General features: G+C 45.5%; 1 protein-coding gene across 1 annotated transcript; it reads right to left on the bottom strand.

Moving 5' to 3' along the window:
* Positions 1 to 4,705: 4,705 nt before the first annotated feature.
* LOC307075694 (uncharacterized protein) lies at positions 4,706 to 10,338 on the bottom strand. Its single transcript, XM_079736373.1, has 3 exons — positions 9,202 to 10,338; positions 8,771 to 8,854; positions 4,706 to 7,305 (listed from the first exon to the last, which is right to left on the bottom strand). Exons 1-3 carry the CDS (start codon positions 9,355 to 9,357, stop codon positions 6,235 to 6,237), a joined length of 1,311 nt encoding a protein of 436 aa, XP_079592499.1. The 5' UTR covers positions 9,358 to 10,338; the 3' UTR covers positions 4,706 to 6,234.
* Between the last annotated feature and the right edge of the window lie 8,569 nt (positions 10,339 to 18,907).

Raw genomic sequence — 18,907 nt, 5'->3', positions numbered from 1 at the left:
GCCTACACCTGCACTTTCTGGCGGAAGAAACCGTCATGGGGGTTGTTCATAAAAGACATCAGCCTGTGGAAAAAATGGAACTAGAGCCCTACATCTAACCGCAGCAACAGTGAAGTGAAGAGGTGGAAAAGGAACACAACACTTAAAAGCCCAATATGTAGACCTATGTTATATAGTTCCCGTTATTTATTTCCATTTTTTTCAAAGCTACAGCTCGCCCCTGCAAATGGGTTTTAGAGAGCCAGGCATGCATTAGGGCATTGTCCATTCTCCATAGGATTCTAAGACCTTTATCTGATTTAACAACCCACTTCAGATATTGCTAAACTTAGGGATATCCATCCTTTTAAAATGAACTCGCCCAATTTCCCAATCCCAGATATTATTACTTGCCAAATTGGACACCTCTCTTATTTTTATTTTGTGCTTCTTCTACTTTATATGAATATGTTAATGAACCTTTTTCAACAGCTCCCATGTCAAATTTGCTTGAAAACCATCCTGATCACGGGTCCTCATAATCTTCCCGGCAAATACTTATTGGACAAAGGATATTCCGACTTTCCTTTATTGGCCTTCTCGTATTATGTGCTGGCTCAGGGAACCTCTCTTCCACAGGGAGGTCATCACACTGGTAATAAGTGATCCATTTACATGGATTTATTTATACACCTCACGTTGTTTAACTGCTTTTGTCGAATGTCTCTCCTGCAGCACTGAGAAGGTTAAGGCTGCACACATTGCAAAACCAATGTTAAACCATATGGGATTTACAGTATATCCAAATTATGCCTGTAGGATTCAGAGAGACAGATCTCCTGTCTGCCCTTTCATGTCCTTTTTGGATGTCTCATATAAAAAAATGTTATAGGCATTGTTTCTGTATTTAATAAATAAAACGGGAAAAAACTTCTTTATGTCATGCATAAAGAAGCATATATTGCTGTTACGTAGGCTTAAGTAAAAACAACAATTTATTAATTTCCCTTTGAATAATGTTCATGTTTCAGATAGCAGTGCTTAGGTCTACACATGGCAACCACAAAAAACCTATGCATTTCCATTTCTGATGAATACCAAGCATTGGACTATTATTAAAACAAAGTTTAAAGTCTTACCCCAGAAAGACAAGAAGGAAGGCTACACAGACAGTAAGATGGTTCTTGGAGACGAAGCGCAACATTTTTGACTTAACTTATCATTCACTTTAAAGAGGTAGCCAAAGGTCATCAATATGGTGGAAAAAGGTTAAAATCCAAAGTAGGTTGAAAAAAACAACAAGGTCACTGGAAGAGCAGTAGCCTGTTGGAGTAAGAGAGAGTAAGAGGGACTTAGAAGAGAGGCTCTGCCTACACCTGCACTTTCTGGCGGAAGAAACCGTCATGGGGGTTGTTCATAAAAGACATCAGCCTGTGGAAAAAATGGAACTAGAGCCCTACATCTAACCGCAGCAACAGTGAAGTGAAGAGGTGGAAAAGGAACACAACACTTAAAAGCCCAATATGTAGACCTATGTTATATAGTTCCCGTTATTTATTTCCATTTTTTTCAAAGCTACAGCTCGCCCCTGCAAATGGGTTTTAGAGAGCCAGGCATGCATTAGGGCATTGTCCATTCTCCATAGGATTCTAAGACCTTTATCTGATTTAACAACCCACTTCAGATATTGCTAAACTTAGGGATATCCATCCTTTTAAAATGAACTCGCCCAATTTCCCAATCCCAGATATTATTACTTGCCAAATTGGACACCTCTCTTATTTTTATTTTGTGCTTCTTCTACTTTATATGAATATGTTAATGAACCTTTTTCAACAGCTCCCATGTCAAATTTGCTTGAAAACCATCCTGATCACGGGTCCTCATAATCTTCCCGGCAAATACTTATTGGACAAAGGATATTCCGACTTTCCTTTATTGGCCTTCTCGTATTATGTGCTGGCTCAGGGAACCTCTCTTCCACAGGGAGGTCATCACACTGGTAATAAGTGATCCATTTACATGGATTTATTTATACACCTCACGTTGTTTAACTGCTTTTGTCGAATGTCTCTCCTGCAGCACTGAGAAGGTTAAGGCTGCACACATTGCAAAACCAATGTTAAACCATATGGGATTTACAGTATATCCAAATTATGCCTGTAGGATTCAGAGAGACAGATCTCCTGTCTGCCCTTTCATGTCCTTTTTGGATGTCTCAAACTTAAAGAGGAAGAATCATGGAAAATGGCTTATTCTTTGCTCTTCCACTTGTCCCAAATGTTACCCATGACTAAAGACAAAACAATCGGAAATCCGGCAATCGCCCTGTTTCTTTGGAGTGTCATTCTGAAGTTTTGTTTGGAACAAGTTTGATAGAAGAGGTTCCTAGGGGAACGTCTGTGACGTCATGGCTTGGGAATTGGCATAATCCATCTTCTCTCAGGTGAATAACCACTCCCGTTCCAAAGACATTAGATGTTCTGTGGAGAGCGTGCTGAGCTCTGTCTGGGCAACGGTTGACTGCGGCCGAGAGAAAGTTGACCTTTTCACTGACATATAACGCTACGGTATTTCTAGATGGTGAAGCTCCTTCTGCACATTCTCCCAAATCCGAAAATGACAGGACAGAGGGGATTCCTTTTTTTTTGAATGGCAACATCCCGACTACAGTTAAAGTTACAGTTACAGTTCCTAACCCTAGCACTTATTTTAGTATGTGTGATAACCACTTCATGTCGGATTGCCTCCTCAAAGAGGGCCGGTTCACAGCCGGACTGCACCTATGTTGAATGTCAAGGAGTGTCACCAATATGGTCCCCCTCGTAGGCCTACTTCTAAGGGTAAAGCAATTTATCAATATTCCTTTGTTTTCAGATCGCTCATTACTCAGAGTAAAGTTAGGCATGCTGAAGTCGACTCCAATCAGTTGACAGCTCCATGAAGGTGGCTGCATTGAGGAGTTTGTTCAGAAAACGTATTGACATGGAGCTTAGACATGAAACAATCCTGTATGAAAAACCAGCTAAAGAGGGTGTGAGTGCTGCCTTAGTCTCCTGCTTCGATAAATAGGCGGTCTGAGCCTTAAGTACACGCAGCACCAGGTAATAAATAACATAACTACACTGGGAGTAGGCTGCAACATGATAGATTTAGGCATTGACATTTTAATAAATACTTGACATTTTTTATTATGAGTTTTCGACTGATGCAGTGGGTGGTTGGGACACACACTCAACCCGTCGAGTAAGCCCCGGAGTAATAAAAACCAGCTAATCAAACAAAACACTCCTGTTGGGGTGGAGTGTTTTGTGAGGGTGTTTCTTCCTCTTTTGATTGCTGAATTGATAACAGCATAGAATCGCCTCAGCCATATATATTACTAAAACCCTACACTTAACATGACAAATTTCTAATAAGAACAACAGCCTTCATTGTTTTAGTGAACACAAATGTACCTTTCATATTATATTATATATTTAGGAGCCTGTTTAGAGCTCTCAAGCTCAGATCCATTGGTCCTCGGGAAAGACCCAGGACTAGGTGGAGAGATATGTCTCAACACTGGCCTGGGAACGCCTTGGGATCCCCCCGTCAGCTTTTCAATGGCCCGGGAAAGGGAAGTCTGGGGACCTCTGCTGAAGCTGCTGCCCCAGCGACCTGACACTAGACAAGTGCTTTGAAGATGAGGATGAGGGAGATACCTTGTTGGCTGCATGCTATTTACAGGGACTTAAACCTTAATTCTCCTTCTTAACGATACGCATATCACAAGCTGTGCTCGCCTCCTCTCATGCCGCATATCTAACATGAGGTTGTAAAATCAGCCTGGGCAAATTAGAAGGAGGTTTACTCCCAAAGTCTGCAAGGGCACAATCCACCCCATGTGAAATTTTACCATGGTATACCCTGGTATACCATGGTACATTACTTACTGTATCATGGTATATCATGGTACATTGCTCGATGCCATCGTGTACCATGGTACATGAGTATAATGTTCCATGGTAAAGCATGGTACATCGCTAAGTACCATGGTACTTAGGCTTAATGTACCACAGTATGCCATATGGTATTTTGGAAATGTAAAATATTCAAAACAAATCGGATGCTGCCAGTTTCGACACCATTTTGTGTATGACATGTTACATCGAAGGGAATACACTTCACTTGGAAATAATCTGCGTGGATTTACTTTACAAAATAGATATTGAAACCAAGAGTTTCTTGAATAAAACAATCTGAAGATCTAGATCTATATGTCAGAAAGTCGATATAAGTTCTGATAATATATCACGCATGATGTAGAATGTTTGTCAAAATTAAACTAGCCCAGCAAGAGTCCCTGCCAAAGTCAGTACCCCTCGCCACTACAAAGTCCTCTATTGTCCTGGGCCCCCTTCTCTATCCCTTGTACCTTTCATAATGCACAATATCATGTTACATGGAACTTTTACTATGAATGTATTTTCTTAAACAGCACAACGGTACATGTGTAATAACATCAAGACACAAGCATATCCAATTATAAATGATTTATTTTCTTTCAAAAAGGAATATACTTTTGGAGACACAGCAAATCACATTTTATGAAGATGTACAATTGATCATTGATGTATTTATTTAAACAGCATCAACGTTCATTTGTGATAACTTATAGATACCAACATATCATCCACTTATGTATGCTTCATGTACGATTAAAATCAGTGTACTTTAAGAGACAAGTCATATGAAGGACATGAACATTATAAAATAGTCGTGCACAATACGTTTGGCTTCACATTCCTCATTAGAAATTCTCTTTTACACTTTTGCAAATTGCAATGTAGTGGAAGCAAACATTTGGCACGGTAAGAACAAAACACAATCCATAATAGAAATGACATTTTAAATGTTAAACCGTTTACTCCTGTACACCATTTGTTGAATCATATGTTAATAAAATAAGCAACATGAGTTAAAAACTTACTCTGAAGTTTACTAACATAAAGTTTTGTCAATTTGACCGAAAACTCTCGATAGAATAACTATATATGAACGAATGAGCAGTGTAGATTATCACAAAGAAACTTATTTTTAGTCCCTTTCAAATGCAGGCATTTTTACAACGTGAACACGGTTAGCATGTTCCACAAGAGTACACTTGGCCTTCACTTCCCTTGAGGTGCACACCATCAAACGTCCAGTGTTCTCAACCTGAACAAGGAACTTTGACACATTGACATTGATATCACCGTCATAGACGACAAATTGGTTTTGCGTCGGAGACAACTCATAATAATATATAAGCAACTCTGAGCATGAACAATCTTGTTCGCATTGACAGACTTTGGATAAGACTACAAAAGAAGCTATCAACCCATATGTTCCTTCTGTTGCAATTACAGAATTGTTTCTCTTGTAGCCAGCTGCGTAGCCTTGGGTTGTCAGTAACATTTTCCATACAACACAACGTTTGAATATTCAACAAGGAATATTGTGCAGATAATCGTTTAATGGGAATCTATTTTCCAGTGCAACTCTTTCACACGCAGATAACTGCCTGTAATTACATTTCCCCAACATCACTATGTGCCTGGCAATGACAGTTCCTGCCTTCGTCAAATAATCCAAACCGGTTAATCTACAAAAAAGCTCACGGACTGGTCTTGGTGCGTCCTCAAACACTGCAGTTCCTGAACGAATTAACCTCTGCTGGGCAAAGAAGTACTTGAAAATCTGCCAAGGTACCGCCTGCGTGCCATTGAACAAATCAAGTAACTTACCATTTGCATCTTCATATACAAATTCAGAGTTGGCCCACAACGACCCCCAGTCCCTCACACTCTGTGCCAGATGCACAAGCAAATGAGAGTTATATGAGCAGTGTTCGATGCCATACAGTTGAGGAATCTGTGCCACAAACTGGACCAGACACAGTTCTGCACAGTTGACCTGATCCTGCGTTGTCACGGAGGAGAGAAGAATATGTAATGCAAATGCAAGTAGCATCCAATGTTTGTAAAACCTCCTGGGTAGAAAGTCTTTCATAACAACTGGGGAATACAACAACAGAAACGCTCTCCATTCAGTTGCTTTCCAAAAGGCTCTCTCAGAAAGCGGTCTTGGGTTTCGCCTGACTTCACTTGGGGGCTTGATCTCACATAGGGCACTGTCAATCTGTCTCATTTGGTCTGGGAGTAGGTGATATTCTTCGGCACTATACTTGCCATCAAGCCACAGGTTGGTAAACTGTCTAACGACTCCTAGACACTAAGAATGCATGTAATCTGGTACAAATCCTTTGACAAAGTCAAAGGAAGGTAACAGAAACAAAGGACTCGCCCCTTTGACACCCATCTGAGCTTCGCCGCTCTCAGTTGCTCTTTCGGCTAACTCAACTGTGCTCGCCATGGATCTTAACGGTACTATATCAGCTTGTACAGGATACACCCTGGTGTGCCCCTTTCCCTTGTCAACAACTTCACCTTCATGGCAACAAAAGCCACATCCATATTTTCCATTAAACTGTTTAAAGTTTTGAATCATGGCCCGCGCCACAGCATCACAGACACAAACTAGTGCATGCACTCTACTATTCCTCTGCAGGCCAGTACTATCGATCCAAGCTACACCATTCTCATGTAAACTCTGGAGCTCAGCAATGAACGGAGCGAAATAGGTGTCGACCCGGGGTTTGTGCCGCCCAAACCACAAACTATGCAACATAATGGATTTGCCTCTTTCGTCCAGTGACAGCTCGTTTATTGTGCAGAGTATTGGCCAAAGAGAATACTGCGAAGATTTGAAAACGGGAACGCCGTCACAATTGAAAGATATGGTGACATTGTCCGGATTGTCGATAAAATCACCCTGATCTTGGTATAGCTTTCCTGTGTTTATGTCTCCTACACTCTCATCATGTCGAAAGTGGCCCCGCAGTGCCGACTGTGGCAAGATGTTTTTGAGCTGATCGGCTAAAGGCATCACCAGAAAGTAACTTGCAGATTTGAGAAGTTCCTCCTTGTGCCAATGCTTCAGGCAAGTTTCACAATGGTATTCTGGCCCTTTGCCGATGTATCCTACACAGTCCGTGCAATAGAAATGCAACTCTGCCTTGTCGGACAGATTGAAGAAAGCTTTGTCCAAGTACCACTTGCTTGAGGGAACACATCCTGGAATGACGGTATTAAACAAATCAAGAAGGTCTGTCATGGCAACACCAGATAATCCGTGCCTTAGGCACAACCCCATCAGCATCGCTAGCAGTTGTCCCTTTGAAACATCAGCTCCTTCAAAGACAGGGTTGTTGTTGTCAAAGTGCTTTTCATCAAACAGCTTCTCCTGAAAAAACATCAACAAATATTGCACTTTAATAGGTATTATGCTGATAATTGTCATTTATCCAATACTTGCTACACAACAAATCATTGTTATCCCATATACAGATCATAACAATTTGCATTATAGATATTGTTAAGAAGTGTTAAACAATTATACAATTATATAATTGCACAACAGTTACAAAGATCAATCACCAAAAATTATAACCATTTAGGTCAGGGCTGAAAGGTGCTGCAGTTGGTGGGGGTCTGTTGAATCAATGCCATGCCTTTGTTGCGAATTTGCATAGGGGAACTAGCGGAATGATAAGAAGTAGCACGGCATATGGGAACTAGCATAATGGTAGGAAGAAATACAACGGCAGGGGGCGCGTGGGTGAGATTGCGTAGTAAACATCTGCCAGGAGAGGAAAGAAGCAAGTTCGGGAGAAGATTTAGAGGATTCGAGTATTTATCGCCAGTATATTAATGAATAGTTTATGTATCTTTTTTTTTTTATGTAGCAAGTTTCCCCAGTAGTTCGAAGGATAATGATGAGCATTTTGGCCCTATTTTAAAGTGTATGAATACAGTTTCTTTCATTTCAGTTACGCTCATTGGTCAGTTTAGGGGTAGCGTCACTCGGATGTGGGTATCAAAGGCCCTACATCAAGCCAGAAAGCCAGTTGGAGTTGGGGGGACAGCGCAGCATCAGCGCACCTCTAACACTCTCTCAGCGCAACGTTTGCGCACCTCTCTCCCCTTAGCGCAGCATCCACACACCTCTTTAGTAACCTTCTCCTCTTAGCGCAGCATCAGCGCACCTCTTTACTCTTTTCTTTCAGTCTTTGCTATTTTCTTTTATAAGTATTTGTGCAGTATCAGGAAGGTAAAATGTGGGAATAAGCTTGTCTTGGAGGTCTAGGTCAGAGAGCTGTATTTTGGAGGTATATTGAGAGGAATCAGCAGTGGTATGTAAAGAATTAGCTTGGGGATAAGAGGAATACTGTAATAGATTTATGCGACCAGCAATTAGGCAACTAGAGGATATATTGAATGTAAAGAGAGACTTGAGGCAGCATGTACAGTGATATTTCAGTTTGTGACCATGGTGGTTCTTTGAATTATAGTTATCAGTATATTTACCAAGAGGCTGATGCCATATATATTTCAATTGTATTGGTAGTTTGATCATACATTTGTATGGGGTGGCAGCACAGGCACAGTAAATCCGTGGAGGGGGGGGGGGGGGGGGGGGTAGGGGCCCCACACCGTATACTGTGTTTAGTTTACGGTGTGGGCCCCAGAGCAGTGTGTAATTACAACATACACCCTTGGCACGCTACAGTTTTCGTGGCAGCGATACGATTTGGCCACTTACACCCTCGGCACGCTACACCTTGATATGGTTCTCTAAGTAAAACTAAAAAGTCACCCGTTTTTACACATTACTTGTTATAACAGACAAGTTATATATATAAACTAACCTGACGAAAGCCAGGCTGTCCATGTTCGTGGCCATCCCCTGCTATATATTGCTCTGCGCCGTCATATTCTTCTTGTTGAGCATTCTGGAAATGAAATATCAGGATTAGTATTAATGCAAGGTTCCATGGCTATATTGGCTTGGTCATTATTTTCTATCCGGCTTATTATTTTCTATCCTGCTTTGAAGAGGATTCACATCTTGTTAACATAATCATTATCGCTTATGTCTCACCAAAGTTGAAGAATAGCCTTATTCTGCATTCTTCTTTTCTCTCTCAGCTCCTTTTCTTATCGCTTATCAAACTTATTCCAGTATTGTTTTAGGTGAAATGTTCTTTTTACTTAACTTTAACATTGTACACAGTTTCATTAATTGTTGATATATCGCACAGGTCATCATTAAAAAATATGGAAAATAATGTAGGCCTACCATATGCTGTAGTAGATCACTGTCACATGTGTTGCCTCCATGTTCATCCATATTTCCAACCTCCATTTGTAATCCCCTTTCTGGGCCAGAGCCAGCAGAGACATCTTCAGATGAATCACTGATGTCACTAGAAAGACAATATATAAAAATATACATAAAGGGAAAATTAATGTAAATATTTGTGCGTCAGTTACACAGTAACTGACCATATGGTACCATGTTGACACTTATATTATACCTATAAAACACGTCACATAAGACGCATACAAATGTTTGACATAGAAAATAATGATTTATATAATTAAATGAAATAATATTTTTTAAAGAGAGAATGAGTTATTGCTTATACACTGATTATTTTACTGCCTCGATATACTAAATATAGAGTACCATAAATAAAAATGGACGTGTGTGTCATAAACTAATAATTCAACACCATGCAGTTCAATTCAGCCAATTATAAATTGACCCAATGCACCATAGATGAATAAAAATCACTATATTGCATCAATATTAAACAAAGAATATAGAGACTGAACATTAAGATATGTAAAATGAACATTCATAAAAATGGAATTCAGATCATAAAATGACTAATTGTATCCAGAATGTTTAGATTTGAATACGTTTTTCTTTAACTAAGTTATTTAAGTATCACATGGAAGATTTTACTTACAAGGTTTATTTCTTACACTGTAAAATATATTAAATCTCATGTAACAGTGTTATTTTTGACTTTTGACCCTGATTGTGATTTACCCGTTCATGCCTGTATAAATATAAGCACATAACTTATATTATGCAATAAATTACCAGCCCTGCCGTGGTTATATAAGCCATTTTGTAGCCAAATGGGTGAAACTTGTGTGGACAATTATGGCTGTGTTATGTAACTTAATATTACTATACCATCAACATTTGCACATTACAGCATTGCATTTACCTTCTAACATATGATCACACATCTACTCATGGAGCCAACATTACAGAACGTTTTGCCAAAATAACATTTCTAAAATCACACTGTAGGTGAAAAATTGCTGCATGAGCAGCTTAAGCCTTAAACAGTTAAAAAGTTGCTCAGGTAATAAATGGCATCAGGTGTAAGTTACAACGATCCACTTATACTTACTCTATTTGACATTGTACAACTTGTTCTTGTTCTGAAAGTTCTTGTTCTGAAATCTCTGATGCAGACGCAGGCGGCAACCCTTGTAATTCATCTTCAGACTATGACGATGACGTCGGTTCCGTCCTCGCCGACTTCGGAAGCTTTCGATATAACTCAGTAGTCCGAGGAATATCTTGTGATTCGTCACATAAATATCGCTTATAAGATGGCGGAATCTTTCTCCCACGATCCATTTCTCGATCCCACTCTTAAAAACAACTACAGATAGGTCGCCATTGCTCTTTCATCTCAATCAACTTGACGCAATCCTCGTTTTCTTTCAATATTCGCTCGGTATCTCACTATGGGACACGCCCCTCGCGCTTGTCCCCCAGAAGCAATTTTACATTATGCCAGTCGTGACTGGCCAACAGATGTGACGTCTGCCTGCAGGGGAGGGACTCCCTCCTACTACATAAGTCCCGTCGTCACGTCATCTCTTCAGTCTTTAACCTCTTCTCGCTCCTAGAAGCACCTCTCGGACAGAAGTTGTGGACGGCTTAGCATACTGTTCCCAGAGCGAGCTAACCCCTCGGTCACCGAACGCTAGCCTACATCGCTGCAACTGACCTCTGTGAGGCAAAACAAAGCTAGACTCTCACCAAACAGTAGCTGCTACTATCCGTACTAGCTGCTAGTACCCACACTAGCTGCAATCCACGTGCCCAAGCTGACCTGTCACCAAACAGCGGCTGGGCATAAGCGGAAAGCGGAGACCATGCAGTTCGAGGTTGAACCTACCCTAACCGGGGGCTCGGGGAAGCCTCCGACAAAGTCCTGCGTGTGCGGGAACAAGATGTCGGGAGCGGATAGCCACACCGCCTGCATTCGCTGCCTTGGGCTGGAACATGCCAAGGCTGCCCTTGCATTCCCGGCACCTGCGAGCATTGCGCGCGGTTTACTAATAAAACCCGCAAACGCCGGCTGAATAAGCAGGCGAAGCTCTTCGCAGAAGATCCGGTAATGGGGGTAACCGACCCACCACTACCGGAGCTAGCGGGAGGTTCCCTGGGGCTCGCCGCCCCCATGGGCGCCAGCTGGGGATCGGAGGTGGACCTCACCGAAGCTTCCCACCCGCTGGAGTTGACTCAACCCGACGCTATCGAGGCTAGCCTGCTGGCAGGGCCTGACGAGGCCGAGGGCGGTTACTCCGAGTCGGGGGAGGAATCTATTAGCCTCGGCTCTGACGAGGATGATGATTCTTTTTCCCCCCGCACCGCGTCGCCTATGGTGGTCGGCGGCGCGTGCACCAGCTCCCTGAACCCGGCCGTCAGCATGGACCTCCACGAGGCCTGCAAGAGGGCTGCTGCGAGGCTGAACATCGAGTGGCCTGAGCCCCCGGTGGAGACCGCCACATCTCGCTACGAGGGCAAGCGACTCCCAAAGGCGAAGACCTCGACCAGCCTGCTACTTCCGGCCTTTCCCGAGTGCCTGGATGAAGCGACTCGGTCTTGGAGCAAGCCTCGCTCAGCCAAGATCCCTGTCCAGGGTGGATCAGGGTTGGATTGGGCCGGTATGGAGGAAAAGGGGTTCTCCCACCTGCCTCCGGTTGAACCACTGCTGGCGTCGCACCTCCACCCCACGCAGAAGTCCGCCATGACTTCGGCGAGCCCTACACTGCCGTCCAGAGCCGACTCCTTCCAGTCGTCAATGACCGAGAAGGGCTACAAGGCGATGGCCACGACGGTGAGGGCCCTCAACGCATCGTCGTTGCTGCTGGCCTACCAGGCTGAGCTGGAGGTCGACATGTCATCGTCACCAACCCCAGCCCTCTGGGATGAATTGTGCGTGGTGACGGACCTGTGCCTACGCCTTCACAGGAGCGCTGTCCAAGCGTCCGGAAGGGCCATGGCGCTGATGGTCGCGCAGGAGAGAGCAAGGTGGCTGCACCTGTCCAGTCTCTCTCAGCGGGAAAAAACCCAACTCCTCGACGTGCCTGTGGACCCGAAGGGCCTGTTTGGCCCAGCGTATGACGTCATGCTAAAACGCTGGGAGGAGAAAAAGAGGGAGGGTGAGGCGCTGCGTCTGTGTCTTCCCAGAAGAGCGCCTTTCCCCGCCAACGCACCCGGCCAGGTGTTCACCCAGCCCCGCGCTCCTCCGCCGGCTTACCGCATCCAGAAGCGTCAGCCCCACTCAACCCACGGTGCCGGCCGGGGCCAGAACAAGCCGCCGGAGCACAGTGGCGCGTGGGCGAGGAAACCACCCGCGCCCGGGGCGGCGCCAGGTGGCCGTGCGGCCCCTTCGGCTACTCAGGGAGCCGTGAAGAAACGGCGCGCTACCTGCGGCGCTGTGGCCAGGGGGGTATGGCGGGCCCGGCCAGACGCCGTCGCCTGCCCCCCTAGATGTTCTGTTCCAAACCCGGTTCCAGAAGGGGTTACAGAGGGCGTGTTCCAAGCCCTGCAAAAGGCGTGCAGAAGGCCGTTCAGCCTTCACAGTTCACGGCGCGAAGGAGAGAAGGGTCGGACCTGCAGAGAGCTCGGTGGAGCGGCAGCAGTGTCTCGCAGACGCATGCGTATGTATAAGCACACGCCAGTGCCCAACATCACACATGTGTCCCCCTTCCCCAAATCATTGTTCATTAAAAATGAAAAAAATGATAAACATAAAAAAGGAACAGAATGTAATAAAACGGTGCCTGGTGGGCACAAGCGCCGGTGCGCAGCCCACCATGCCCGTTCTGCCCGGCACGACAGCGGGACCAGCGACGCTGGGGCCGCTGTCTGGTCGGGCTCAACAGTGGCGTGCATGTGGTGCGTCAGATTGGGTTATAAAAACTGTAACCACCGGCTACAGGCTCCAATTTGCGTCCACTCCTCCCTGTTTCAACGGGATACTGCAGTCGCAGGCCCGTGGAGAGAAAGCTCGTGTTTTACAGGAGGAAATCACCTCTCTAAAAAACAAACGGGCTATTCAGATCGTGCCACCGGAGAAAAACCAAAGCGGTTTTTACTCGAGGTACTCGCTAGTCCCAAAGAAGGGAGGGGACCTCCGGCCGATATTAGATTTACGCGCTCTCAACAGATACATGAGACAGTACAGTTTCAGGATGCTGACACACGCCGCTCTCATACGCTTCGTGCGCCCGGGAGGCTGGTTCACGAGCATAGATCTGAGGGACGCTTATTTCCATATCCCCATTTATCCTCCTCACAGGAAATATCTCAGGTTCGCCTTCCAGGGCGTAACATACGAGTATTTGGTTCTCCCGTTCGGCCTTTCGTTAAGTCCACGGTCGTTTGTGAAGTGCACGGAGGCTGCTATCGCGCCCCTCCGGTTGAAGGGAATGCGTTTAGCATCGTACATAGACGACTGGCTTCTAGCCACACAGTCATCCCAGGAGGCTCAGGCGCAAACCAGCGTGCTCATATCGCACCTAATGTCCCTGGGTTTCACAATAAACGTGAAAAAGAGTGTTTTGGTCCCCACTCAAAGCATAACGTTCATAGGCCTGTGCCTCAATTCAGTGACGTTCAAAGCACGTCTATCCGCGGAGAGAGTGGAAGCCTTTCAGGCTTGTCTGGCGCTTTTTCGCAGGGGGACGATGTTGAAGTTCAGAACGTGCCTCAGACTTTTGGGTCTGATGGCTTCGGCGCTGGTAGTAGTCCCACTTGGCCGCCTCCATATGAGGCCGGTCCAGCGATGGGTTGCATCACTCGGACTGAACCCAACGTGCCATGGCCATCGCCGAGTTTTGATCTCCATGGCGTGCGTCTTGGCGCTGCGCCCTTGGGGACGCGCGTCCTTTCTGACTACAGGCGTTACCATGGGAACTTTCAACGGATGCCTCCCGGGCGGGCTGGGGAGCTGTCTACGAGGGCAGAACAGTGAATGGCACGTGGAGCTCACATATGCAGTTTGTTCACATAAACTGCCTGGAGCTTCAGGCGGTGTCACTGGCGCTGAAACATTTTCTTCCCTTTCTGAGAGGGCAACATGTTCTAGTCAGGACGGACAACACCACGGTGGTGGCGTATATAAACCGTCAGGGTAGGCTACGCTCCCCTCAAATGCACACGTTGGCACACAGACTGACCATGTGGGGCCACGCCCACCTGTCGTCGCTGAGAGCAACGCACGTACCGGGCGCGCGGAACTGGGGAGCAGATTTGATGTCCAGGGGCGACCCTCGCTACAAGGACTGGAAACTCCACAACGTGGTCGTGAACCAGATATGGGAGAGATACGGTCGAGCAGGGGTCGATCTCTTTGCATCAGAGGAGAACACTCAGTGCCCTCTGTTCTATTCCCTGACCGGTCGGAGCGCCCCGATGGGGCTGGATGCTTTGGCATACGAGTGGCCGCACGTCCTCCTGTACGCTTTTCCCCCATTAGAACTGATCATTCCTACTCTCGCCAGAGTGCGAGAGAAGGGTCATGCGCTGATCCTTATAGCCCCCCGTTGGCCGGGAAAATATTGGTTGGCGGAAATAGTCCAGTTGCTGTGCAACCAGCCTTGGCCTCTGCCTTTACGCAGGGATCTCCTGACGCAAGCGCATGGGGAAATCTTCCGTCCTCATCCGGAACGCATGGCTCTGCGGGCCTGGCCCGTGAAAGGATGAACCTAACGACGGATGGACTCCCTTGGAATGTCATTACGACTATCCAGGGCGCCAGGGCTTCCTCTACGCGTTACGCATATGACGGAAAATGGCGTGCGTTCGAGGAGTGGTGCGCGAAAGCTGGGGAAATAGCTTTCCAGAGTCCCGTGCCTGTTATTCTGACATTTCTACAGGACTTGCTGGATAAAGGCAGGGCTTTCTCCACGGTCAAAGTGTACTTAGCCGCAATATCGGCTTGTCACATAGGTTTTGGGGACAGAACGGCAGGTCAGCACCCGATCGTTTGCCGGTTTATGAAAGGTGCACGCCGTCTTCGGCCGGTGTCGCGGAGCTTGGCTGCTCCGTGGGATTTATCTACGGTGCTTGATACACTGTCACGCCCACCGTTTGAGCCCTTACAACAGGTAGAGCTTAAGACGCTCTCATTTTAAACGGCTTTGTTGCTCGCGTTGGCCTCGGCTAAGCGCACGAGTGAAATCCATGCGCTGTCGGTTAGTCCGACATGTATGCAGTTTTTGAGGGGGAACTCAAAGGTTCTATTAAAGCCGAATCCTGCGTTTGTTCCCAAGGTATTTGACTCGGCGGTGTCATACCGCCCTATTGAGCTGATGGCTTTCCATTCTCCTCCTTTCTCCTCCCAGGAGCAGGAGCGGCTGAATGCGCTCTGCCCGGTGCGGGCTTTACGCGTCTATGTTGATAGGACGGCTGGATTCAGGAAATCGGAGCAGCTGTTTGTATCATGTGCTACGTCACACCTGGGGAAGCCTCTCTCGAAGCAGCGTTTATCACACTGGATCGTAGAGGCTATAGCCATGGCTTATAATAGCGTGGGTTTGGAACCCCCTATCGGCCTGCGCGCACATTCGACTCGCGGCATGTCCGCATCCTGGGCACTGTTTCAGGGGGTCTCAGTGGAAGAGATATGTGCGGCTGCCAGCTGGGCGACGCCTCACACTTTCGCTAGATTCTACAGGTTGGATGTTACTGCGCCTAATCTGTCTCACACAGTCTTGAGCGTTGGATCAGTGAACATGCCTGTTTGATGGGTTTGCACTGGTACTTCTTTGGCAATACGGGAGTTACTATATCCCATAGTGAGATACCGAGCGAATATTGAAAGAAAACTTGGGGTTAAGAAATTAACCAAGGTTTTCAGATATATGAGTGAGGTATCTCACCAGACCACCCTCCTTGCCCGGAGCGAGGAAGAGGTGTTTTTGCCTATAGACTGAAGAGATGACGTGACGACGGGACTTATGTAGTAGGAGGGAGTCCCTCCCCTGCAGGCAGACGTCACATCTGTTGGCCAGTCACGACTGGCGTAATGTAAAATTGCTTCTGGCGGACAAGCGCGAGGGGCGTGTCCCATAGTGAGATACCTCACTCATATACATGGGTATCAATCACGTGACCTTTTTGTTGTGACGGCCATCTTTAGGACCATAGCGCCAACAACCGAGTCCAGGTGAAATGGCGTTGGCTACCGTTAATCAGATGATCTCTCATCTATCTGATGAAGAAATGCAACGCTATTCCCAAAAAATTGATATTTTAAGTTTTGATCCATATTTACTTCCCAATCAATTACTGACCCCGCTGAAATCGGTCGTTATCTTGCCAAACATTTCTTTTGGCGACATTTACATATACCTTGTCCACAATCCTTCTCCATACACCGGGGAGTCCCTCAAGGCATACAAAAGCACGGAAGCTTACATGTATTTTAAATCAGGATGGGTGAATGATCCTCGAGTTTATCATCTGGAGATGAAGAAGCTGTTCCTTTTTACAGGAAAGGTAAGATATGTGTTTACTACAAGGCTAGGATAATAATTAACAATTGCCAATGGTGTTTCTTTTTTTAAAACTGACCTTACGTTTGTTAGCGAAAACATATTACATATGTAACCGATGTCTTTCTGTGACCCCAACACATCCCTGGATCACAGTCCAAGAGGATGGGACAGTACTCATGGCTCATTGCACCTGTAAGGCAGGCCTAGGAGAGGTCTGCTCTCATGCAGCAGCTCTTCTGTACTCTGTGTTGGCTGCTGCTGATATAAAAAACGGGCAGGCTTGCACGGAGAAGCCCTGTGCTTGGGCTCAGACTAGTATGAACTCTGTCAGAGGGGTTCCATATGAAGAGATCTGCAACATCAGTTTCTCTCATAAAGAAGAGCCATGTTCAAGCTCCCAAAATCAAGGTCCTGGTCTTCCTGATATCAGACCATCAGATAAAGACTGCCAGGCATTCTTTGAGGCGCTTCATAACAGTGAATTGCGGGAGTCCAAACCAAAGAAGAGTGCCATCCTCTCTGTCATTGAGGGCCACTCCCAGAGGTAAGATACTGCACTGTTTCAAAACCAGAAGTGTAACGGGCTCTGTTTGTTTGTGTGTGTGTCGAAGGCGGGGTCCAAGCAGCACCTCCTTGGACCTGACGGGCTACCGAAGACGCCTAGCTGGGAGTCCAGGCCACAAGCTGCTATAGCTATAGTCACATTTAAAAGACAGGGATTTTTGATATTGGCCTCTGCATACTTTTTCTTTGGTCAGTATAAATAGTCTGGACACTTTATATGGTCACTTAAAATTTCTTGTTTTTGTTTCTCTCTCACAGGTACATCCCAAAGGTGATGCAACTGGACTTGCCAACTCCTCTTTCCACCCTGTACTCAAGCACCCAGCTGGAGATGGACTTTTCCTTGCTGCTGGTTGAGAGTACCAAGGTCTTTGATGATCTACATCTAACGAGGCAACAGGTAAACAATATAAACATTCTCCTTTTAGTTTGCCATAGGCCTACTTCAATTTTATTACATTGTATTGTAATATCCTTAATGGTCAGGCTGTGTAATGGTACACCTCTTAATATTTCCATCAGTTCAGGTGCAATAAATGATAAGCCTTTCCATTTTGAAAGTACTCCTATGGATGATTTTCCTGAACGTAATAAGTTTTAGTCAATATGAACACATAAGTGGTAGGTTAATGTCTAAATAGTCAAGTGTCACTAACTTTTTTTCCCCCAGTGTTTGATAGTTGAGAAGGAGACCAGGGAGCAAAGTAAATCTAGAGTATGGTTTGATCAGAGGGCAGGAAGAGTCACAGCGTCAGTTTTCAGTGAGGCAGCCAGAGCAGGCACATCTGCATCCTTGATCAAAAGAATTTGCTATCCCCGTGCTTCTCAGTTCTCCACTGAGGCAACAAGGTACATTGATTACAGAACAGTTTCATAGGAGATCTATGCATAGGCCTACTGTGCATCTCTTGAGAATTTCAAGCTAGACAACCGTGCATAAAGCAGAATGAATTGGTCTAGTTTGTTCTAAGGCTTACAGCTTGCATACAATAGTGCTTGCAAGTTTGTGAAGCCTTTGTTTATAAGCCAGTAAATCAATGCTTTTTAATTGTCATAAATGCAACACCTTCTGGTAAATGATAGGCCAGATAGACACATTTTAATACACATCTTACATTCCAATCTTTGTCAGATGGGGTCAACAAAAGGAGGACAGAGCAAGGGAAAGCTATGTTGCTATGAAGCAAGACCACCATGACGACTTCCAGGTGAGGGCATCAGGGTTCATCATCAACCCAGAACTCCCCTGGATTGGAGTATCACCTGATGGTGTGGTTTCCTGAACTTGCCATGGAGATGGTGTTTTAGAGATAAAATGCCCCTTCAAAACCAGGAACTGCTCTCTCACTGAAAGCTGCAAGGATTCCTCATTCTGTCTTGGCATAGGAGAGGATGGGGTCATGGCACTGAGACACATCCACAAGTACATGTTTCAAGTGCAGGTTCAAATGCACATTGCAGAGGTGAGTTACTGTGATTTCCTGGTGTGGACACCACAGGAAGTTTTCACCCAGCGAATTTTGTATGATCCTCTCTTCTTCCACGATGCTTACGGCAAAGTGGTGAATTTCATCAAAACTGGGGTGCTACCTGAGCTGCTGGGGAAATGGTATACA

This window comes from Pollachius pollachius (assembly GCF_949987615.1).
Source record: "Pollachius pollachius genome assembly, chromosome: 5".
Lineage (NCBI taxonomy): Eukaryota > Metazoa > Chordata > Actinopteri > Gadiformes > Gadidae > Pollachius > Pollachius pollachius.
This window is presented reverse-complemented; position numbering and strand designations above follow the sequence as displayed.

Excerpts from the sequence above, each read along its gene's own strand:
- LOC307075694 (XM_079736373.1), bottom strand. The coding sequence starts at position 9,357 with ATGTATATTTTTATATATTGTCTTTCTAGTGACATCAGTGATTCATCT. Across the intron at positions 8,855-9,201 it reads GTGATCTACTACAGCATATG|AATGCTCAACAAGAAGAATA; the intron begins GTAGGCCTACAT and ends TTTCATTTCCAG. Across the intron at positions 7,306-8,770 it reads GACAGCCTGGCTTTCGTCAG|GAGAAGCTGTTTGATGAAAA; the intron begins GTTAGTTTATAT and ends ATGTTTTTTCAG.